Raw genomic sequence first — 24,612 nt, 5'->3', positions numbered from 1 at the left:
AAAACAAATAATTCCCAGTGTAACAAGGCTCTTTAGAAGTACCTTCGTGGGACCATCATCACAGTTTATTATTCTTAAAGTTTCATTCTAACTCAGAGTGACTCTTCGAGGTCCTCTGTAAAACGTTAATGTTGCAAGCTCCCTGTGCCAGAAACAGGAAACTTCCTTATGAATACTAAACGAGTAACTTTAAGATTCCACACACACACTCTCCCTTTTTTAATTTGAAAGCATGGGAAAAGCAGAAAAGTCTCGACCTGAGTTACGTAACAGCTTATTTCCGTCTGTCTCATTTGCGTGATGGTTTTCCTTTCAACTTTCCGCCCACTTTTTCCAGCTTCAGCAGACTCTGCGGTCTCTCTGCGACGTGATTGGCTGCCCCGGCCCGCTAGTTTAGCGGGTGTGAGAGCTTTATATATATATATAAAAAAAAAAAAAACCTACAGCCCTGCTCGTCAGCTTGAAATATTGTGAACTTACTCAGAGACACAGCAGCCTGTTGGTGTTTTTACTTCACTTCTACAATATGTCCTCAGACTTAAACAAAGGTGAGTCCAACTTCAGTTTTTAAAGATGATGCAATGATGTCCAGGCTAACCACATTATTCTTCTGTTAGAGAGGCTGTTACCTGTTTTTAAACTTTTTAATTCCTGGACGTGCCTGTTTTTAATGTTAGACAAAAATTGATCTGATTGTAGTTTTAAGTAGCCTATCGTTCTTTGCCTTTAGTTTTTGTTCTTCCAAATGTTCTCATCTGTGTTTTTTATTTATTTATTTATGATTTAGACGTTTTCCCTCCCATATACAAAAATCTTAGGCAGCCATAACTTGCCAAATAAAAACAGTGTATGTGAGCTTACATTTTGGATTATTCTGTTTCTTTTATTGCCTCATATTTCCCAAAGGAAACTGTTAAAACTGTAATTTCCATGTAAGCCTGAAAATATGCTATGATTAAAAAAAGGTGTATAAAGTTGAGGTCTGTCCATCCCATACTGCATCTGTTATTTTAAGACTGTGCTTTAAGTCTTTAAATGGCACAAAATGTTAGATTTTAGCCTTCAGAAAAGAAGTTGGTAATATTTGTTTATCACAGTTGTTTTACAGGCTGTTAAATGCTTTATATGCCTTATGGGCTGTTAGTTTTATATCCACACATCAAGTTATTGGATTCAACCCACTGACATAAACGCCAACTGCAGGCTTTGGCTTTTAGATTTTATTTGATTTCATTTTTTACCCAGAAGATATTTTTCATTTAGGGATCTCAACATCTTTGAGTTGTTAATTACTTGCTGGTTTTATTTCAGAAACAAACATCCAGCATTTAATCAAGGCTTAAAATTTTTAGTTTTCATCTCCTCTGCCTCTTTGCTTTCTGAAAAATCTTGACACCATCTTAATATTTTCTTTCAGTGAAGTAATGTGAGTTCCCTCCAACTGCTGTCACATTTTCCACAGACCTGGAGCTGGACGACTTACTGCAGGAGTTCCAGGATGTGGTGGAGGAGCTGAAGGCCCCGTCTCACAGCAGAGCGCATGTGTACCAGCGGGTCCTGCAGGAGGCTAAAAGCCGCACAGGACTGGCAGAAGACAGCGGTGTTGATGACTCGGACTACAGTAAGTGACTTAATGCTCACCCGGAAACCATGTTACTGTTATTAAGATAATGTTATTGTAAGAAGTGTGGGAGGTTAACATTATTTATGGAGTACCCCTGGGTGCTGGTTGAGCTCCTTTATCAGCCCAAACAACTGCAGCTCGACACTTTTAATTTGCATGAAATTATCAGTACAAGAGACACATCCCTGTACACTATTTTTCTCACAACAATTCTGTGGCTGTGTACTGGCATGAACAGCAATTGTGGATAACCCATATTCTGTAATTGTCTGATTTTCTCGTTTTTTGTTGTTGCTGAATTATCAACGGTTATGAGATAAAAGAGGTTTCTCTGCTCCCATGCGTCGTCATTATTGAAAGCATTTTGCCTCCCAAACATTTCAACAAGCAAACCGTTTTTCAAAAACTGACACTTGGGGGGGGGGTGCTTACAGTGAAAACGTGTTTACCTTCATTTTTACTTTGTTGCTTATTATTTGCATTCCTGCATTGTCTTAAAAGGGTTGCCATTGTTGTCATTGATTATTTGCATGCTTCCTGGCCTCAGTGCTCAGTCTCACTCTACCCTCCCCTCCCTCTCTCCCTCCAGGCAGCGAAGCTTCTTTGGGAAACAGTTTGAACACCAGTGAGGAGGAGCTTCACACGGCAGGCATCACGCTGACACCGAAAGGTACTAGAGGCTCCCATCAGCCCCATCTCAATCCAGATAGCCCCTTGTTCTTACACTGATCACTATCGCTTTCTCTCTGATCACTATCACAGACTCCCAAAAACAATCCACATTAGCCTAGGAGCTTTTTATTTGTTTTTACACAACAAAGCCCCTGCTGCTGTGACGCCCCCCCCCCCCCCCCCTGCAGGGGTTATTAGTGCTGAAATGTAGCGGTACAAGTGGCTCAGGTGTGTGCAAATGAATGAAAGTGGGTGTGTTTTTTTGTTGCATGTAGACACACAGACTACTGTTACAGTCTCAAAGGATGAAAAACAAGAGGGTGACCATGAGGTGGCATTCACTCTGTCAGTGTTTACAGACAATATCTTAAGATGTTAACAACAAAGATTGTGCTTGGATCCATCAAGCTGTCGAGTTTTTTTTTTTTTAAGCACTTAAGATCAGCTTTTATCGCAGTCTGAAGAAAAGAAGCTGACAATGTTTTTGCGAGTCATGAAGCAGTTCGCTTCATATGTAATTCTGAGATAGATTAGTTCTCAGATTTTGGACCAAAGGAAATACCATGGCACTGAGACGCATTTCTCCACCAAAAAAAAATGTTCCACTGCTATTTCCTTCTTCTTTTCTCCCCAATAATGTAGTTCCTCAAATTCCATTTTTCTCTTGTTACCTTTCTGCAGCCAAGCTGGGAGACACAAGTGAGCTGGAGAGTTTTATCAACATGTTGGACCAGGAACTTGCAGGTAAGTCTTTAAGAGAATCACAGCCCTTATCACTCAATCCCTCTTTTTTCCTTTTTCCACGTAAGCTGACAAACTAGCGGGCTGCAGTGTGTAGTGGTGGAGGAGACGCACAGAGTAAAACATTGTGTTGTTGTAGCCACTTTGTTTTTACCCTGTAATACAACCCCCACCTCCCCACACACACACACTACCACATTTATCTCTGAGCACCTCTAGTGTGTAAATGCCATGTCTGGGGACTCAGGTGGGCTATCTACATGACCTTTAGTGATAATAGCATAAAGTACTTGACTACATGAGCATTATGACTCCATTATCAGTACCAAAGCAGTTGTGTGAACTACACATGCATGCCGCTGTGCACATACTCAAACCACACAGAACAACACATAAACCTCTGCTATCATCAGAGGTCCTGACACAGAGTGTTAATGTTATAAATAAATCATAACCCCCCCCCCCCCCTGTATCTTTACAAGGCTAGTCAAGGTATGTATGTAAATAACCATGTGTGCTTCTCCCTCATTGTGGCGACTGAGCAAAAGAAGTTTTCTCTTTTTCTCTCTTCTTCTGCAGAGATGTGAGCAGAGTCAGAAAATGAGCCACGTAGACGAGGGGAGAAAGAGGCCGGGGGCAACACAGCCGAGCAGACAGGCAGATCTACACCAGAGCGGATCTGAGGGGAGAAAACACTCCCCTGGCTGCTGCAGGGGAAAAGGTTAACATCAGAAAATTAAAAGGGCACTCCATTCCAAAAATTGCAAGAACACCCTCAGACCCCTGGCAAGGCTGCGTCCAGCTTGCAAGGCGACGTCCCTGCAGCATCGGATCCAAGATGTGTGACTGACTCCCTCAACTAGCAAAGCCTCCATCTGTCCAAGAAGAGAAAGAAAACGCTGCCTGGAGAGTAGAAAGCACGTTCATGCCACATTTAAATTCCCATAAGAACTATGCCAGTAAAAAGCCCTAATTCCTCAGTGCCATGTTTTTTTTAAAGGAGGCAGATCTTTGTTTTGTTCCAAATTGCAAATGGCACTTTAGTTTCTAACTTATTTCAAGTCCAAGGGCTTGAGATCTGCTTATGAGTTGACATCTCTGGTGTACAGTTTTTTTAATTTACTTTTTGTAAAGGTAAATTGTTGTACAGATGACTGCAAATATAAATAAAGAAACATTTTGATATAATATTATAGCATATGTAACTTCTTTTGTTGTGTGAAAAATACAGATCCAGAGCAGAAAAACTGATGCCCTTGCACACCATTTTAAAAGCCTTTCTCTTTTCTTAAACACACTCCTGACAGTACTGACAACAAATTATCCTCAATGTGCCCGCACCTTCACTGTGCCCTGAAATGACTGTTGCTACTGTCACACCATATGTCTCAGGAGCTTTTCACCCATTCTTCTTTTGTTTGTACCTCTGCTTCCTGTATGCCTGCTCTGATCACGCTTTGAGTTTCACTTCTACCCTGAATCAGGAAAGCCACAAATTTAGCTCAGACAGCTTAAAGAGGAAGTGCGTCAGTGGTTATGTGAGAAACAATGATCATTTAGATCTTGTGCTGTTATTCTTTGACTTTGCTATAACTTATAACCATAAATCAAAGATTTGAACAGAAGGAAGGAAACCACTCGGCTTTGTTTAAACCTCTTATAAGAGAGGGTTTTCAGCAGTTAGCAAGCTGTGACTTTCCTTCACGGCTGTATTTATATTCTGCTGTCATTGCAGGACTACCTAGTTCCATCCGTTTAAAGACGTCGCTTCCTTTTTTCAAAGCAGAACTGCTTGGGAACAGACAAGTCTGAGGTGAAGGTTGTGGTTGTAACATGTGATTTTTCACTTGTGACTTGTTATTTTACATTGACTGACATCAGCTGCATAATCCAGCTGAAGTATGCAAAATTATTTTTAGCGTGTTAAAGAGCTGTCAGATTTGAGTAGCGGATGAGGTTAAATAAGACCTTGCAGCAAGAGTCGAGTATCTCTGAAATATTTAGCTACTCAATTTATTGTGATCACACACGAGACTTTGGTTTCAGGGTGATGTAAGCTGAGGGAAAGTTGTGCCCTTTTTTGAGACAGACACGTCAGGGACGGCTGGTTTATTGAACTGACATTGTTTTCTCCTTAAAAATCCCCAGACAGCTTTTTGATATGACCTGTCACCTGTACCACCTGCCATTGTGTTGTATTATAGACAGACTGCTTGTGTGGAGCTGCTTTTCGACATCCAGTCACTGGCAGCAGACAATGGAAGGGTGGCCGGACATTCAGGACTTGCGTTTCTTGTCTGTTTACGTCTCATTAAAAGACACTCTGTTCACAAAGTTCACTCTTCTGAACCCTGGCCAAGTATTTAACCCTCCTGACCGGAACAAGAGCAGCCGGTGGCCCAAGGAGAGGAGGTTGTGTAGTGAGAGCAAATGAGCTTAAGATTTGACATTACTGCAAAGCAAAGAGGAGTAGTGGGAACAGAAAGGAGTCAAAAGAGAAATTAAGCGTTCTCAAACAATAGTGGAAATCCAGGGGGGCAGGTGGGGTGGGGTGGGGGGGGTCTAGAGTAACATGCGCCTCCTGTGTTGTCTGATCCACTTAGAGAAAGGCGAGGATGACTGATTGAGGCCACAGCTGCTCAGGATCCTAACAAACAAAGTCCGCATCGACATGATGGAACTTCCCTCGCAAACAGAAGGCACATCCTGTTTTCTAAGACCGAAGGCGAGGAGCTTCAGCAATGCAGGAAATTCGACGTGTGGTAGAGATGAAACAGAAAGGCGCATGATTAGAAATGTTCCATTACGTGTATCCCCGTGGTGGTTTGTAACAATAGTGTTTCAGATCCTGTCTGCTACTTGACACTGCTGCCACGATCACCTGCTCTAATCCACGTTGTCATTTCATTGTGCATGAAAAAGCCACCGGCAGCTAATTAAGCTATATGATTTTTATTAGATTGCTCTTCAATGGGATCCTGGTGTAATATATCAGTTTGTCTTTTGGGAACACCTCCTCATTGTTTTGCTAATTACTATGTGACTGGTATTTGATTGGCATCACACCAAAGTAGGAGACCAATATGTCAGCTGGTCGCCTTGTTTAGATAACAGAGTAAATGATGAATGACCCAGCTTCATTAGTTGGTAAATTAGAATGAATAGATGTTATGATGAGACAGTGAACGGTCTTGAGAGATGAAGATATAATAAATATGTTGCACCGCTTTTGGCCGTCACCTACAGACTCAGCCATTGTTGTAATAAATGTCACATGAACTTAAAATCTCTCCACACAATGCTGGTTTGTTTTAAGCTGGTTAGAAAGCTAATGAAGATGTAATTGAGTATAGCAGGAAGGAGACACTTGTTATTATCAGACAATGAATAAATGAGGCGGAGATATGGCCTGTGCAGCGAGGCTATCATGGCCGAGATGAGTTGCAGCATGCAGAGCACGCAGTCTTCTGCCGTCTGCCTGATGAGAGACCGGAGCGACGCCTCTCCCCAGAGAGCTCCCCAAATGGTCCAGGCTAACAACGCTCTCCCGAGGAATGAGCTGGCTCAATCGTCCAACACACACACACACACACACACACACACACACACACACACACACACACACACACACACACACACACACACACATACATACATAATTTTCACATTCTGACTGGGTCTTACATAACTGAGTCTGGTCCCTGAGCCTGGATCAAGGACTCACATCATTGCTTTGTTATCCTTGCAGAACTCGCCAAAGGCAGAGAGAGGAGCTTGGACCATGAAAGGCGTTAGTGGTGTACTGTGAAATAAAATCTGTCCTTTGACAAAACTTCACAGTCGTGTGAGACTCTCCTGTTAGCAACAAGCACCGTAAATCAACAAAGAATTATCATGCTATTCAGTAATTAGTCATGCTCGCAGCTTAATTTAATCTAAGATGGCAATGCTACGTCTGCTGGTCGTGTGTTTGGTGGCTCACTTGGTGATTGAACTACTTCAGCCACTACAGAATGGCAAGCTACAACACTGTACAGAGATGAATGCCTCTCAGTGTGTTACGACTCGGCGGTGACCCCCTGACATTTCCCCTTGCAGAAGCATTTCTTGTTGAAGTGAAATGTTTTGCTAACTGTTATTGTCAAAAAAAAAATTGTTACACATATGTTTTCACCAAAAAGCAATCGTATTAACTTGGCATAAGCTCAACTTCTCCAGAGTGCTATCCTCAAGTCAAAATCTGTTTGAGTCCTAAAGGTTTACATTGCTTACTATCCAGCCCTACTATAATGCCCCCTGCGGTATGTTGACAAAGACATGGTGAGTATGGAATTCTAATATTAATATTCAGGCCCAAACACAGACTAAACACAGCCTGCCTGTGCATTAACTGTTGTCTTGCTAAATCATACTAATAATGTATACAAATTGAAGACTTTAAATTAATGGAGCAAATAGAGCAAGATTAGCCATTAGCTGTTTTAAAAAAAAAACTTTTTATAAATAAGCTTAATGGCATGTTTTCCAGCTTTGTACAAAAATGACTGCAGCATCAGAAAACAGTAACTTCAGGTGATCTGTGGTTGTTCAAATGAGATCAAGCTAGAATATACTCAACTCAGTCAGAAAGGGGGGAAAAAATCTTATTTTAAAGCCATTAGAGCCATGGAAACATTTTAATGGCTTGTTTGGAATTTTGAGGTTGTTGACGTACATCCAAGTCTCATCCTATAACCATGCCATTTCCTGTTTTGCTCCCTGACTCTCCAGACCTCATTGTATGTGAGAGGAAACCAGCGCAATTACTTTCAGAGGAGTTCATTCCTAAAGAATGTGACTCATCCAGCAATGCCTGGACTTCAAATGAGCCATTACGTCACTGCTGACTGGGGATTTCTGGACGCCACTTCACCCTTCCTCTTTCAGCTCAGACAGGCAATTTACTAGAATTCATTACTGAAACTCAAGCAAATAATGTACAACAAATCAAAGAGCTCAAATATATGCAGAAATCCAGTTTTGCATTGCTTCTGTATTTTAAATAATGTTGAATTTAAGGGCTAGTTATAGACCGAACACTGGTGAAAAAACAGTAAAAACAAGCCTTGAGAAGATGTGGATGTAAGAATGGAAGTGACAGTGAACATACTGTAGTTTTAGCAAATGCCATGGGCTACCTAGTGGGCAGGAAAAGCTGTGTTTTAATGTAGCAAGGTGTTGAGCTGTCTGTCACACCAGGAGGTCTCAGTGCATCTTTACAGCTACGAGAGTGCTTCCAGTGTAAGTAGCTTGCAATAGAAATGAATGTGAACCAAGGTTAGACCTTGACATTAACCTGAGGCACCCAGTGAAGTATTTCAGTGGTGGTTAACATTTTCTTTAGAGGATTTTGCTGACATCTTTATATCACTGCTGATAATATTAAATATCAAACCAGGAACTGTAAACTGTAAAGCATGGTGTATTAGAATGCATTTGTCTCTAATTTATTCAATGTGTCAACACTGGAGGCTGAATGGACCCATGCTATAAGATTATTCAAATTAGATTTCAATCAGCAAAACAATTTCATCTGTGAAAAGAAGAGGTCACATGTTTATAACATTTTCTGATTAAATATTAACAGCATGGATCTATTTGGGCTCACTACTGTTACATTTGTCAGAGAAATTGGAGAAATCACGGTACAGGAGTAACATTTTAACCTCACTGACGAATGAACATCTCTGCCTCTCGGGGTAAAAAATAGGCTTAACTTCAAAGGAAGTTTCAGTTGGACAAAAATAGAGCCGTTTTTTTTTTTTTGGGGGGGGGGGGAGCTCAGATATTGAAGTCAAACTTGCAGTGTATTTGATCTCAAAGATCTGTGAAAAGCCTGATGGCCTGGATTAGCACTTAAGATCAAATTGGTGCCACTGAGAGTCATTGTAATGTGATCTAAGTGATACGATACTTTAAGGGAAGTCCTCGGAGAGTGTTCTGCAGTCTGTGCCGCAGCATCTCATTCCGGCGAGTTCAGACACCGAAGATCCACTGACGCAACCCTCCCCTGCCACCAGTAACCCACATCTGAGAAAGGCATTAGTGGACTGCCATCTGATGGTGAACTCCAGCTGATGCAACTGGGAGATAGCAACGAGCCTGGCCTCAGCCAGCGAGGAACAACTCTGCAAAATAGGTCTGAATCTGCAAGATAACACTGAGAATTATGTGGATGTTAGAGCTGAAAAGAAGAATCGTAGAAGTTGTGAAACTTCTCCTCCGATCCCACCGTCAGAAGTGGACCAACTAGTAGAAGAAATAAGCTGTCAAGCAGCACCTCGTGGTAACAGGGTTTTATGGGCAGGAAAGAGGATGGATCAAGTGTAGGGACTCTGAATGTGCTTGTTTCCTGCTGTTACTTCCCTCACACACACTGGGAGCACACACGCTTTAGTCTCAGCACCCTCAGTGGTATCTTCAGGCCATCCATCATACAGAGGCGAGATCATTATGTAGTCGACAAGCAGCTTTAGGCCGGGGGAAGGTGGGACTGCTTGTACCAGATGAACTATAGGCTGCTACTGTTCTTTAGTGGACCTCCATAAAACCAAACAAGCCCCCTTTACTGTTGACTCGTACACTACATTACAGAGCTTGTTCTATTCTTGCAGTGCTGCTGGAGTTTTGCCCCCCAAAGGCTGAATATAAGAATGGGACTGATGTCGTTTTAACTTGGTATTTTTTACCGACAAATTCTAGTAAAAGTAAAAAATAAAGTAAACAATAAAAAAGCCAATGAATATATCAAACTAACAAGTGCTGTCTGAGTAGCCACAGCTTGCAGCGTCTGCCTCTGTGCCACAGAAGTCCATCCTCATCCAGAAACCATCACAAACACATAAAACAGCCAAACCATTGGGTGATACTCCAGTTTATTTTGACGTCAAATAAACTGGAGGCACCATTTTCTCCGGACAGTGGCTCCATGTTGAGCAAAAGTCACAGAGCACACTGGGAGATGTGGATCCATGCCTTGCTAGTTTGATGAGAGAGAAGAAGAAAAAAAAAACTGTCCATGTTCACCGTAATTAAACAACATGTCGGCCATTGCACCAGTGAGACTCTTATTTGGCTCTATTTTCTGTGTTTGGATGAAAGTGAGTTGAATCAGCGCAGGAGTGTGCTATATGTTTGTTGGCAGGATACATTCAGTGACGGCTCTGGACTTGTTTGGAGGAATTGTCAATAATCATAATATTCAAGTTAGAAAATGTCAGCTTATATCCTTTAATGCAAAAGTTGTCTGTGTTTTTTGTATATACAGCACTTACAAAGATGCTCTCTTGGATTGCGCTGCTCTCTCTGTAATCAATTCGTTGAATGAAAAATATACTAAACACTGTTATCAGCACCAAACTTGTTGTTGGTACGCCAACTGAAAATGAATGCCATGTTCTATATTCATGAGAAGCACAATAAGATACAGAAAGAATAGATATTTTATTTTGTTTACTCCAGTTCTGGCGATTATAAATACATTCTATGGACATAAACATAGAAGTAACAGGGCATCTTTAGTAATCTGTACAATGACACCAAAATAACAGAGACTTACCAGGATGTATTTTAGCTCAGAGAACATTGTTTTTTTGTTGATTTCAATCCTAGGTTCTGGTGAAAAAAATGTGTTACAGTATCTGGGTTTGATGCAGCCATGAAAGCTCCAGTGCATGATGCTCCTCTTTAGGAAAAACCTGAACAGTATGCAAGTGTGTCATCAATACTTCTTGGGAACAAAAAGAAACTGCCATTGGGGCACTTTCCACGTGGAAATACAAGATTATTGATGTTTGTCAAAATGCAGAATGATTTCCCTTTGGAGAAAAACAGGCTATTTAAATTAGGAGAGTTTTTGGTTCACTGACTGGTTCTACTCTGCTTCCCTATAAGTGATGTCAATTAGCTTCTTAGTCAGCAGAGGAATGTAGTAACTCAAGAAAATTAGACCTTAAATGACTTGAAATGAGCGCCTTGTCCAGATTATGGCACTTACAAAGCAGCAGAAAGAGAAAATGGGCAAGCCACGTCCTTGTGAGACAGAGTAATGGCTGCTCAGATTGAATTTTGTGCGCAGGAGGATAAGAAGAGGACGTAAAAGAGGAGGAAGAAGTGACAGAGACAAATGAGACAGGAAGGCGGAGGTGAGATAAAATGCAGGTAATATGTTTACCACAGAAGAAGTAAAACACTTAATATCCTCTCACATGGACACACACACACACACACACACACAGAGAAGCTCTCTCCCAGCGGGTGGCACTGTGTAATTTGGCACATCCATTTCCTACTCTGGGTTTGTCTTCAGTGCTGTCGAGGCAGTCGCAAACCCCACTGGGATATTCCAGCCAATCTTTGAATGATGTCACGAGAGAGACATACTCACTGAGCTGCAAACAACTCAGCTGTGGAGAAATGTGCAGCTCCTAACTGTCCCATTTTTCTACTGCTGGTGATTCTTGTCAAAGGACGTTTGGACTAATTTAATCAAGCCTACACATGCCTGCTTGCTGAAGGAGTCCTGACCCTGTTTTCTCTCACTGCACTTTCTTCCTCTTCCCCTTTGGTCCAGGTCTTAATTATATGGCCCTTCACATACCCCCCATGCATCACGAACTGCGTCCCCCATGTCTCCCCCTGCCAGCTCTCAGTGACATCTGCTCTGCTTTAACGGCATATGGGAAGATTACATGGCAAAAAACAAGTTGCCCTCCCATGACATTTCTTCCCTTTGATAGTTTGCTCTCAACTTCAGCACTCAATTTTTTAGCTCAGTGACGCTCTGTGTGTGTGTGTTGGAGCCAACAGGCACTGACCTCCCGGCAACTATGGACGCATGAGATGAGGGGACGGTCTACTCTGATTCATGTCACGTCTTAAAGGTCTGCTTCACCTACTTAAAGACAAACTAAAACAAAAAAAGAAAGCTATCATTTTATAGAATATTTCACAGTGGGTGTTCACTGTGACATTTTTCATCTTTCTTCCGCATCTCCTCATGAGCAGATGCCTTTCCTTATACTAAATAATAATGTTGTAACTAATTTAAATTATATTATAACTGATCTTTTGCCTTTTTTTTTTTTTTACAATTTTTTGAGTTGTTCTGATAAATCTCTAAACAAAGTTGCGTAGTGATACATTAGTAAGACAGAGCACGACATTAGTACTATATTCCATTTGGTTTTTAATTAACGGTGAAGGTAAAGTCTGAAGTCTTGATGTTCCAATGTGTTAACAAGCTAGCTGCTTACTTTGTCTGTCTGTCATTCAGTAAATGTACAGCGGATTTGGGCTGTTTTTAATTAGAAAAACGATTTAATGTGTTGGCAAACGATGCTAAGAGAGCAATTCAAAGAACCAAACCTTTTTTCAGGGCTAAGAGAGGCTGCCGAATCAAGTGATACATATCCTTGGGTTTGTCCCTGTGAGCTTATCACTACTAGTATGAAAACGTTGATTAAAGCCGCTTAGGGAATATACCAGCAACTTGTCCTTTCTGATTCTGTTGCTCTAATATGTAAATGCTTATTACTGGAGTTCCAAAGAAATAGTCCTGAAAAGCACTTGATGTGTTATTGACGAATGTGCTCTATGGATTATCTGTAGTAACAAGGATGTCTTTGTTATTCCGGCACTAGATGTCACATTTTTTGATTAAAATAAAAATCATATTTCAATGTCGGGAGCACCACAAGAAAAAAATGTCCATCATTTCCACTGAGCTGGAGAAATCTCAAGGCAGAGGTAAGTTTTTCAAAAACCCTGAGAAATGATAAAAACCTTGTACAAAAACCAAATTAAAAAACTGCTAACAAAAGGTTCTTTCAACAATTGCTATTTGTGTCCTGTTTATCCTTGATTGGGCTGAACCTAAAATTGTCTGAGTCTATTGTTGGCTTCATTTCTACTATCCAGCAGCAACCACTGTACACATAGAAATGTAATTGCTACAGTGTGGAAGAACTTTAGCCGTGGACTTTCATAGTTTGCAAGGTTTTTTCTGGGAGCCGAACATGTTTCTCCAAGGTTTTTCTGTGTACAAGGCAAATCAGGGGGCTCCGCTTATTTTGATAAGGAGATGTGCAGTGTTCACTAGATATAGTCTTTACAGGAGCCGAATGATAGGCAGAAAACCTCCTCCTCTCCAGAGCAAATGGACCTGCTTACTAAAACCTGAATAAAGCCGTTTCAATTTTACAATTGTTTTTTTCTCTGGGGGTCTTTGGAGAATTTGGGTGGAATGTGTCACACAGATGCAAAGAGTAGCTGAAGATGAAAGTGACATTAAACACAAAGAGAGCAGTTTGGCAACTCTAGCCCTATTTAGACTGCTGTTTAAAGGCGCAATATGTACACCCCTGTGGCGTTTCACCTTGAATCTGAATGTTGCGGTGGCGTAATGGGGGGACAAAGTGATCCCCCCCCTCTGTACTGGCTTCGGCAGCGCTGTGTGTTTTATGCATGTCTCACTTCTGCGACGCAGAAACGCAACGTGAACTCACAGACCTGGGACACAAATAATATGCTGTCGCTGAATCAATATGATTGTACTGAGACGTGATGACGGCTGAGCATAGTTACTGCACCTTTTCAAGGGGTTCATGTTTTAATATCTGACTGAAAGCTGCCATCCATGAAAATCTGATAAGTTTGCGGCTTATATGTAAGATATGTAAGACTGAGAAGCTGATATTGGAGTTCAGTGTGGCCCTAAACTACTGAAAAGGTATGAATATTACATTTCATTTCTGCTGATAGTTTTTTATCTAAATCTCGCACACTTGCCCTTTTAGTAATTCAGGGGAATCAAACCTTTAAGCACAGCTCTATATAAGAAAGCTTCACATCCATTTTACAGTGAGGAGTATAAATCTACTGAAACACATCTGGCTATTTGTACAGCCTACTCTTAACAAAAGCACCAGCACAGAAACATTATTAAATGATTCTGTATGTATGAGACAGCACCAGGTACAAACCAACTTTCTATTCCTTTCTCAGTGGCTGCGGCTCGTCTGAAGACAGGGGCTGATGAGGAGGTGAGCCCCATATAAGGCGAGAGGAGCAAAAACAAGATGACTCATATAGATCAGTCTCCGAGCAATTCCCCTCAAATAACCTGTCTCTCTTTCTGCTGGTGGCAGCATTGGTGATGAGCAGACCAGACCACGCTTCTCGCTCTGCTGCGGCTCCTATCACTAAATAGCAAAGAAAACTTTAATGGAACATTTCAGAAAAATGTGGAGGTCTTGGACATAACGTATCTTAAGAATTGCAGCACATTTCTAGGGTAGCAGGTCAGGTTGCAATGCTGCGTTTGCGTTACCACTGGAGACAGTCTGTGCTATGCCAAGATAGCTAATGAAAATGGTCAGTTTAACTCGTAGAATCAATAACTCCAGTTTTCTCCCGGAGAATAACATATAATAGGATGCAATGTGAGTACATCAAGGCAATCTTTTCACAATCTCCCATCGCTGCAGCACTACTTTGCATGAATTACAGTAAAATCTGGAGTTATGCACGCAGATAGGCCCCAAGCTGTTAGCCTGTTTTTCTCAAAGGTTTCAGAGAGAGAAAAGGAGGAGGAGGAGGAGGAGGAGAGAGAGAGAGATGGAGGGTGGGAGAGGGAAAGTCCTGGGGGGAGACTTGCACTTGCTGCAAGAACACTTTTTTTTTTAACTCATTCAAAAAGGAAATAATAGAAAGTCATAAAAGGGAGGAAAAGAAAATTGATCAACAGAGGAGAAAAAGTTTTGTGAAACTTTATATTCTTCATTTTTTACAGTTTTAATTTGGCACATGGCACAATCAGCATGTATGCATCTGGTATACATAAATAAATATTAAATATTTTGTACATAAATATACATATAGAGTTCTTACAGAGACACCGGGGCAGTCTTGGCTTAGGATGTTTTGTGTGATGACAATACATAGAATTCATTTTTGTTTCTGTTTTGTAGTCTGAACAGTTTTTTAATATTTTTTTTTATGTGGGGATGATATCTCCATAGAAGCCCTATACATATATGTATGTATGCCCATATTTATATATATATATTTAAAGAAATACAAGTGGGCACTGACAGGTTTATCAGTGCAAACAAGCCACTGTCTGCTTTTGAAGAGGAACTCTTACAAAGTCAATGGAATCATGTCAGTTAGTTTTCAGTTGAATCTTTAGCTATTTTTTTTTCTCTTACACGTAAAATAATAGATTTTATTTATTTTAAGCAAAATTAGACATATATAACTTTGAAAATAACAAAAGTGCTATTTCGCAAAGACAGACACCCAGAGACGCAGCAGAAACACTACTGGTGGTGAACCAAAATCAACAACATGAGAAATTACTCAGCCCCCACCCCCCCCGAAACTACATTATACAACCTACAAAAAAAAACAAAAAAAAAAAAACAGGTGCACGGACACACACACACACACACACACACACACACACAAGCACACTCACACACACGCACACTCTCACACACACACACACACACACACACACACACACACACTCACACACACACACACTCACACACACACACACACACACACACACACACACACACACACACACACACACACACACACACACACACACACACACACACACACACACACACACACACAGTCTCTTGTACACTCTCTCTCACACACACACACACACACACACACACACACACAGTCTCTTGTACACTCTCACACACACACACACACACACACACACACACACACACACACACACACACACACACACACACACACACACACACACACACACACACACACACACACACACACACACACACAGTCTCACTCACTCACCACTCTTGCTTCTGCAAGTTCCGACAATATGTCTCTTCCTTTACCTCAGCCTCTTCACCACGCCTGCAAGCAGGGAACTGGAAATCATTTTCTCATGCACACAAACACACAGGTGCTCTAAGCAGCATGTGTACGTGCACACTTTGTGTTTGAGATAATATCAGATAGCTTAACAGAGAAATTGGCTGTAAAAGATGCACTTTTTTCTTAACAAAACAATCACAGTAACATAGTATTTATCTCTGCCTTCTCGTCTCCTGGCAAGAGCTGTCCCAGACAAATTATTTCTATACGAGATTTGAAAAAAAAAAAAGATAACACCATTTGTGTTGCTGTTGTGTTGGTAACGCAACAGAGAAGAAAAAAAAAAAAAGGTTTGCCCAAAGAGGGTTGAAAAAAATCTCTACATCTGCATATCCTCTCGGTTCTCTTCCTGGTTTCAGTCTCTCATCTTTGAGTCTCATCTGCTTGTAACACACTCCACTTGGAATAGTCTCAGGGAATAGAAATCATGACAAAAAGAACAAGCTTCGTAAGGCATTGAAACGTAAAACAACACAAAGAAGCAATTAAAAACATTTTGCGAATATTGACATAGAGGCCATTGTTCGAGATGTGTCTCCCGCAGGAGGAAGGGATGGGAAATAAAAAGCACTTCTCTTTGTTTTTGTTATGAATTCAAGAAAAAAAGTGTTGATATCTCCTCAGTCTGCTTAAAAAGGCTTTTAAAATGATTACTTTAGAAAAAAACACTGCAGAAAGACCCCCTCCCCTGATAAGGAGAAGGGAAGCAGTTTGATTTTGGCAGCTCTGCACAACTTGACATCCATAGAGAGCTCTCAGCAACTCTCCCCGTAGTAAAAGTCTAGTTAAATCTCTTCACGTTATAATCCGACTCATGCCCTTCCCCTCCCCTCCCACTGTAACCCTCCCCCTCCCTGTGATATTTATAAAACACAATCCTCTCCTCCGTTTCGTTCATCCTCCAGCTCCTCCTCCCTCCCGCCTGCGCTGGCTGGCCCCTGGCCTCCTTAAAGCTATACGCGGGTGGTTGAGTGGGAGTGTGGCAGGCCGGTGGAGTTGAAGCCGGATGTAAAAGTGTTGTAAGGGTGCAGGTTGGGCATGCCCACTAAAGAATTGGGGATCATGGTGATGGTGTTAGGGGTCATGAGGGGGATGTCGTCCGGAGAGCGCCGCAGAGTGAGTGTGTAGTCTGGCAGCGAGGCTAAGCGCAGAGCCCCTTCATTGCTGTTCCCCGCCTCGCACTCATGGTGCGTCTGGTTCATCTGCAGCGACATGATCTCCTCCTCCGGCGCGTGGTGGCCGATGTCGTTGGAGGTGGTCTGCCGCTGTGGGCTGGGCTGCCCGTGCCCAGAGTCCTGCCGCCGCTTGTCCTTACGGTAGTAGAGCGCAGCAAAGGCCAACACGTTGAGGAACAGCAGCGAGGCTCCGACAGCAATGGTGACACTGAGCTCTGTGGAGTAATCCCGCGGGTTCTCCACCACCAGTGGCCCGGTCTCCTCGTCGTCGTTCCACGAGTCTTTGTCCTCGCTATTGTAGGCTGGCGACATGGGGGGCCGCTTGGTGTTGAACGGCCAGTTGGTTTTCCCGTTGGGCCTCTTCGTGGACAGGGTGTTCTGGGTGGTCTCAGGTGGGGGCACTTTGGTGGTGGTGGAGGTGTAGTGGAACATGTCGTGGAGGTTGTACAGGTGGGGCACTAGGTGTTTCCAGAAGGCCACTTTGGTGGCGCGGTAGTGGTCTCGCACACGCGGCTTCAGGCCGATGTGCAGGTACAGCTGGTCCTGGGGGTTGTACTTAGACCAGGCCACCTCCTCGAAGCGGTTCGCCTTGGTGTGGATGAACTTTGTGTCCTGGGGGACCGGTTTGTTTGGATCACTGCAGACAGAGAAGAGACAGACAGAATATAGTGTTAAATAAGATTCTTATGGTTCATTTAATTATTCATGCTCCCACATCTATGAGGGGATGAAGGCAAATAAAAATACTACAAAGAAATCATAACAGTATCAGTCATAGCTTATACTTTAGCATGAAAGAGGTTCAGCCACCACAGGAGGAATTACTAATCTTGCTTGGCGAATCCTATGAACAGACAAATCCACAACAACAACCAACAGGCCGCAAATAATTGATCTAGGAGTATGTGGATGGGAAGGAATTTGGACACTTTCCGCTGCTGCGTTACCTGACTCTGGTTTTCTCCTATCAATTCTTTTCCCCACTTATATTTTTATTTGCACCAAAACATCTCCACTTCTCTTTCAGCCACCTCTCTGCTGTCATACTGTGCCTCATCCCCTCCTCTCTTCTGTCCCCAGATGTTGTTCTTAATTCAGTTCACATGCAGCCCACCCACAAAAACCAGGGCAGAGGCTTTTAAAGTAAACACATATGAATAAGTCAGCAGGCTTCAGGGCTCGCGTCAGGAGGCATCTTGTTGTTGATAATCCGATGCTGGTGGAGCCCCTCCGCTAATTGCTCAGGGAAGGCAGCACAGTGTGCATCGGCTTCCAGTGTACTGATATAAAGTGGACCACATTAATCAAGACAGGAGGAGGAAACTGCAGAGCCATGCGCATGTGTATGTGTGTGTTTGGACATAGGGATGTTTATGTGTGTAAGACTGAAAGATGGAGACAAAAATGGGATGTGTGAGACTGAGCCAGAGAGAAGTAGAGAGATTCTCAGGATGCAGTTCTTGTTTTGATCTACAGAGTTCACTGTTCCACTTTTCACTTTCCTTTATGTTGCCTCAACACCGGATGGCCATTTCAATTACAGTGAAGCTATTGATTTATTGAATGAATTAACATATAGCAATCACACAACTCCTTGTTGCCTTGTTGCCCTACAATGTCAAGAATGGGAGCTCTGCAGCCCATGGCATTGCTTTTGTTCCTGATGAAATTACTTTTTGTGGAGGGACCTGAAGAATAGCGCTACAGCCTCGAAAACACAATAATTGATGTCGGAGCTGAGAAGTTAGAAACAGTGTTGTTGCGAGGAGGAAAGGCACTGCGCAACATTTCTCTAAATGTCAGGAAATATCCCTTTGTGGGTCTGGCTGTGATGCTATTGGCAGGCAAAGTTCAAATTTAGGGGATGTAGCGGCCATACGGTATGCTGTTTGCTTGGGCACTGGCTGAAAAAGCTCCCAACACGGCCAAGAGAATTAAAAGCTGTGTTAGAAGAATTCACCCTCCCTCTTTGCTCCTGTTTGTTTCTCTGCTGTCAATTTTTCCTTTTCAGGTCAGTGCTTCTGGGAGAGGTGAGAGAGAGAGAGAAAGAGAGGAGGGAAGAAGACAGAGAGAGAGAGAGAGAGAGAGAGAGGAGGGAGGTAAAGCAAATTGAGATGGCTGGAGCTGAATCCCTGGACCTGGGCCGGTGTCAGCAGAGCAGCCCGTAAATAACCTCTTTTATTAGGCCCGTAATGATCCCCAATGAATATTGACAGCCAGACTATGATGACTTTGTAGCTGAATATCAGTAATTAAGTTTCAAAGGAGTGGGTGGTGGAGGTAAGGTCATATTGATCTCCCCGTGCACAACATGCCAGAGAACAGGACGTCAATGGGGCAGCCTGAGACGTGGTTGTCTGCAGCCTTCGTGCCTCGTGAATCCTCATGGCCTCGCCGTTCGTGCTGTCACACACTCACATGTACAAGCACATTTGCCCCCCCCCCTTTGGAGGTCAAAGCAATCTGAGTTAATAGGGATTCGGGGCATTTCCATAACACTGCAAATCTTTTCAGGAGGGTCAATACGCAGAATTGTGGTGGTGAAAATATTACAAAGGTACTTGGACAGATCTCACCAAACAATCTGAGGTGTGCGTGTGTCTGTGTGTCTGTGTGTTTGTGTGTAGTGTGTGTGTGTGTGTGTGTGTGTGTGTGCAGGGAGCAGCAGTGTAGAAGGGTTAGAAAAGCTCTTTTGTGGCTGGCTGGCTGGTTCAGTGCAAGTGAAGATGAATAATTTAAGGAACACAAAGAAATCAATGTGGCATCTTTAGTTAATTTGATTTGCCGCATTAGAGAACAACTGGCTGCCTTATCTAATTACACACACATATGCTTGGGTAATTGTTGCAAAGTCAATAGTAAACAGGCTACATTCCTTTGAACACTTTCTACCACCGCTGCTCAACTTTGGGCTGCACGCTGGCTTTGAAGTCCTGCCCTGAGCTGTGGAGTCTGAGCGAATGATCTGAGCTTGCTGTGTTTGCTGCTCAGCGTGGAGGGGGCTTCTAGGTTACCCTGCTCTATTTGTACTGGGGGGCGTACTGGGTGCTGTGTGATGCAGTGTAGTCAGATACACTTTACACTGTTTCCTGCATGGGCTGTGCTGCTGTGTTGTTTTTTCTGAACATGGTAAAAAAAATAAAATAAAAAAAAAAGAGCGGATGTTTTATCTAAATTCTTTGGGGGGGAAATACAGGTAGTTCAACTTCTAACACCTGCACAATATGAGCCAATACAATAGTCTGGTGAAGCTGCATTTTAGGAAATGTTCTTTCTACCTCTCTTATGCTTTTGAGATCAAAATACTCGAAGAACACAAATTGGTTGAAAACATCCAACAAGGAGACATTTGCAACTCCCAAACTGTACAAACAGCTTTATAAAGAATACAATATTCCCCTTTGTAGATAACAAATAAAAAGAGGTAGAAGTTTGTCTACTTTTACTGTGCAGTCTGTTTTAATCTCTATTAGTAAGCTCATTTTTTTGTACCGGCTCCTTTTTCTTATTAATTAGTTTTGTATATGAAACAAAGTCATGACTAAGTAGTCAGCTGACACCAGTCACAGTGGAATACTCTGAGATACAGACGGATCGAAACAGAATGAAACAGGCTGGAAAGTTGATGATAAGATATCAACGGTCGGCTGGTCTGGATGTTCCGAAGACATTTTAAAAAAAAATAAGAATTCACTGCACATTGGAGACTTTTCATTAGAGATAAAACATGATCTTAACCTGTCAGCAGCCACCTGACAAGCTGAAAGGAAACTCAAATTAAATCTGACACTCTTGCATTCAACCCTCTTGGTCATTGTACTGTTTCTCATCCAAATATTGTGACAGTTTGGTGATAAATAGTCAACAAAAGTTGCTCACTGTGTGTGTTCAGCTCTCGCGCAAACGCCTCATTGTGACTTGTGTGAACAGTCCTGGGATAAAGTGATGTTTGTGGTCCTGTCGGGCTCCCGTAGCTCCCTGTAATAGCTGATAGCCTGCCTCCTGTCAGGCCTGCCACTTAATCCCAACGGTCATTGGAGCTGTGGCTGGCCTCCCAGGCAGAGAGGAGGGATTATTACACCAATAAAAGCGGGCGTTTTAATGGTCTTTCAGATTTCCTCTGATGTGTTCACATGGCTGTGTGATTTCATAAACCACGGACCTCATCTCCTCCTCTTCCTCCTCCCTCCTCCTCCTCCTCCTCCTCATGATGGCCTGCTGACCCCCGCTAACCTTGGCCTGCCATGCGTGTTTAAGTGCTCCCATGTGTTTGTGGCTGTGATTGACTGGGAGTGTGTGTGTGTGCGTGCTTCATCTCCTGCCTGTCACAATGTGTACATGTGTACGTGCGTGCTCGAATTTGCAGCGCATCATGGAGAGATGGCCTCTGGGGCCGCGCAAGTGCTTCACTTGAACGCAAAAGCATGTCGTATTTCACAAAGCGGTACATGCTGTGTGGTGATGACTCTCCAGGCTGATAAAAGACAAAGCTTTGAATAACTGTAAGTCTTCTAGAAGATGCCTGGGCCACCTGCATGACAGACACACACTCCCAGCTCTCCCTTCACACGAGGCAGAACAGGACCTCAGCTCATTACCTATTCCAAGCCCTATCTGCGAGCACCGATGTAAAAGGTAGATAAGGGGGAAGAATGAATATCATTTTCTTTCTTTTTTTCATTTCCCATGTACCTCCTTCCCCTTTTCATCCTGATGTAATTTGAAGCGCTTGAATGATCATAGACCTAGCCATCACCAAATCTGAAAAGACACGTTTAGGTGCCCTAAGGCGGAGAGACAAGAATCTATTTTCACTACACTCAAGGTCTGTGGATCCTGAGATGCATATAGCTTCTCAGTATAAAACAAGGAACACGCATTAATTCAGAGGCAGCGATGCTCGTTTGGCTATGCTGATAAAATATGCAACGTTTGAACCTGTATTTCTTTTTTTAAGTTATTGTTCTAGCTGTTGTGAGACAAATTCATCCCCTGCAGTTGTTTATCTACTTACCAGGTAAAACAAAGTAAGCAGCTAATTCTGATTTTAGACTCCAACAGAAGGTTCACAACACCTTTCCCTGCTTTTTGAATACATATTTTATAAACACACTCGATCTGTTTGCAGACCCGTCTCGGCTTGGACGCGGGGGGGCAACTTCCGCACTGAGCGGGCAAATGATCAGGCTGTGCTCTTTTACCCTTCGTGTGGTCGCACACTGGTGCAGAGGGCTGAGTGATGCGTGGCTCATATTTAATGGCAGCCTTCGGTTCAGCAGGCTAAGTGATGCAGGGCGAGGCGCTGTGACTTTGGGGCGTGCAGAAGTGTTAGAGGACACAGCTCTCAGACCACTCCTTATTATAGACGCTATTGATTTGTTTGATTAGATGAGTGACAGCGAACACAACACCTTCTCCTGCACCATGCACAGTCCCTATTCCCTCTCCACCTTTTTTGAGCAATTAACACCTTTCACTCTTAAGCCCTTTGAAGCTTTTTTTAAAATATTAACATGAATCTTTTAGTATTTATACTTGTTTTTAATTAAAAAATCACTTACTTATGGATCCACTTCCTTCCCTCCTCCTCCCGCTGTCCTGCCCTCATTACATTCAGTGCACAGCATGGACACCGATCAATTGCATCCAGGCCCCTTAACAAGCCACACCACTTCCTTACCTTCTCTAATGCAAATCAGGATATTGGCTACAAATCTCCCATCAAGTGAGTGCCTATTTAATGGAGTAGGTAGGTGGCTGTGCTGTTGCACAATGCCGAGCATTCACACACTCCTGGTGCAGGTCGAGTTGGCCCTAACGAAGGAGGCTAAAGTGAACAGGGGGAATAATCCGGAGAAAGGACAAAAGGGAGTGAGTGATGTAACTGCTAGACAGCTGTCGTAAAAAAAAACAACCTGTTGAATCGGTGCATGAATGAGGTCAGATGAGAGAAATAGTTGATGTATACGCACGGTTAAGCCTACAGAGAAAGGTTGCTCGATTGACACGTGGGAAGAAGACAGAGTAAAATCAACATGCAGGGCTGTAAATCAAAGTGTCGGCTGTTAAACTGCACTATAGACACAGTGTAGTTACTCCTATCTGCATTTGTTTGGTCTGCAGCCATTGTCACAAAAGACAAAGCAATCAATACTGCATATTTTAGCCCATGTTGTGAATGTAAAACATGAGCAGACTTTTGTTCTTTTTTTGTATAGAATAATGAGAGAGAGGGGGAGGGAGGAGGAGTTGACCAGAATTCAGAAAAGAAATTCAACACATGACAGCGCTCTGCTCTCTAACTACCTAGCAAGGCCCGACACAGCATGCGGCACAACTAACCCGCCAAGCTGGGTGAAATGAGCAGCCGTCAGGGGGAAAAAAAACACAAGATCGAGGAAGATGGACCAACATATTTATAAAACTGATGATATAAAATGATTGATCTTTGCTGGGCTTTCTTTATTATCAGCGTGATCTGCCAGTTGTTTATGTGCACAGTCCTGTTTCGGTGCTTAGATGTGTCTTTGACAAGGTGCTGAGGAGGCCACATGTGGAAAAAGTTTGGGAGAAATGGTTCAGGAGAAGTTATTGTGGCAGTTAAGTGCAGGACAATTTTGCCTGTCAATAGTAAAACAAATATTGCAGCCAGAAAAATAACTCTGAGCTGAGTAAATCCCCGGCTTCTGAAACATCCCTAACTCTCAGCAAAGAACAGGCTCATGGTGTAAACGCACACCCTCACAATCGCTCTCGCACACATGCGCACATGCACACTAAGAAGATTTGACAGTGTGCACTCTCTGTATGCTTTTATGCTTCACTGACACTGATGGAGGGGGAAAAAAGGCCGCGTGGTCCGGGATTTGCCCTGTAAAGATGACACATGAGAGTCAGGGACAGGGAGAGCTTTTTTTGGAGGGGTGGGGGGGGGGGGAGAGCTGCTATGATACACACTGTTGACATGCAGCCCAAGCGTCTCAACATCATGTCACACATGTTTCAACACCCGATTTAGAGAGCGGGCAGGAAGTGCAATCTGGGTCAGTTCATTACGAACATCTGGAATTGGAGCGAAAGCTGCTGCTTTACAGATACGAGGAAAGACGGCTGTTGGACGGAGCCAAGGCGGCAAAGAGAATCCAACAGAGTCTTAATTAAAAGGATGTCCTCCAGAGTCAGATTGGGTTGGCTTGGTGTTGGAAGGGAGATCTATATCCCTTTTTTGAGGTCTAAATGAGGAGGATGAACTTCAGAATCTATGGGAAATATCCCGATCCCATTCCCTAAGGAGTCAATGGTAGAGCCTTCGACTTGCACTGGGGTAAAATTACCCTTTGGAGATGCACACTGAGTTTTCTATTATCCTGGCATCTAATCCCTGGCTCTTACCATCTGAGTGCCTAATTGCGGCCTTCATGTAATCCTCCAATCTGG

The 24,612-nt window shown here is 42.8% G+C and overlaps 2 protein-coding genes across 6 annotated transcripts in view; one reads left to right on the top strand and one right to left on the bottom strand.

Annotated features, from left to right (window-relative positions):
- Positions 1 to 1,425: 1,425 nt before the first annotated feature.
- On the top strand, positions 1,426 to 4,225 carry si:dkey-27i16.2 (regulator of cell cycle RGCC-like; the record flags this gene model as incomplete). The annotated part of the gene is made up of 4 exons (XM_061047734.1): positions 1,426 to 1,621; positions 2,214 to 2,294; positions 2,978 to 3,040; positions 3,617 to 4,225. Coding segments are annotated over 4 exons (348 nt in total), but the record flags the coding sequence as incomplete, so codon positions are not given.
- A 10,604-nt stretch (positions 4,226 to 14,829) lies between these two features.
- nlgn3a (neuroligin 3a) overlaps positions 14,830 to 24,612 on the bottom strand; it is a 128,848-nt gene continuing 119,065 nt past the window's right edge. For all 5 annotated transcript variants that reach the window (XM_061047729.1, XM_061047730.1, XM_061047731.1 and 2 more), the window contains one exon: positions 14,830 to 17,812. In XM_061047729.1, the coding sequence (XP_060903712.1) occupies positions 16,954 to 17,812 (859 nt within the window). In that variant the 3' untranslated portion in view covers positions 14,830 to 16,953. The remainder of the gene's footprint in view (positions 17,813 to 24,612) is intronic.

Source organism: Labrus mixtus, chromosome 10, assembly GCF_963584025.1.
Source record: "Labrus mixtus chromosome 10, fLabMix1.1, whole genome shotgun sequence".
NCBI lineage: Eukaryota > Metazoa > Chordata > Actinopteri > Labriformes > Labridae > Labrus > Labrus mixtus.
The sequence above is the reverse complement of the archived record's forward strand: the minus strand, read 5'-3'. Positions and strand labels throughout refer to the sequence as shown.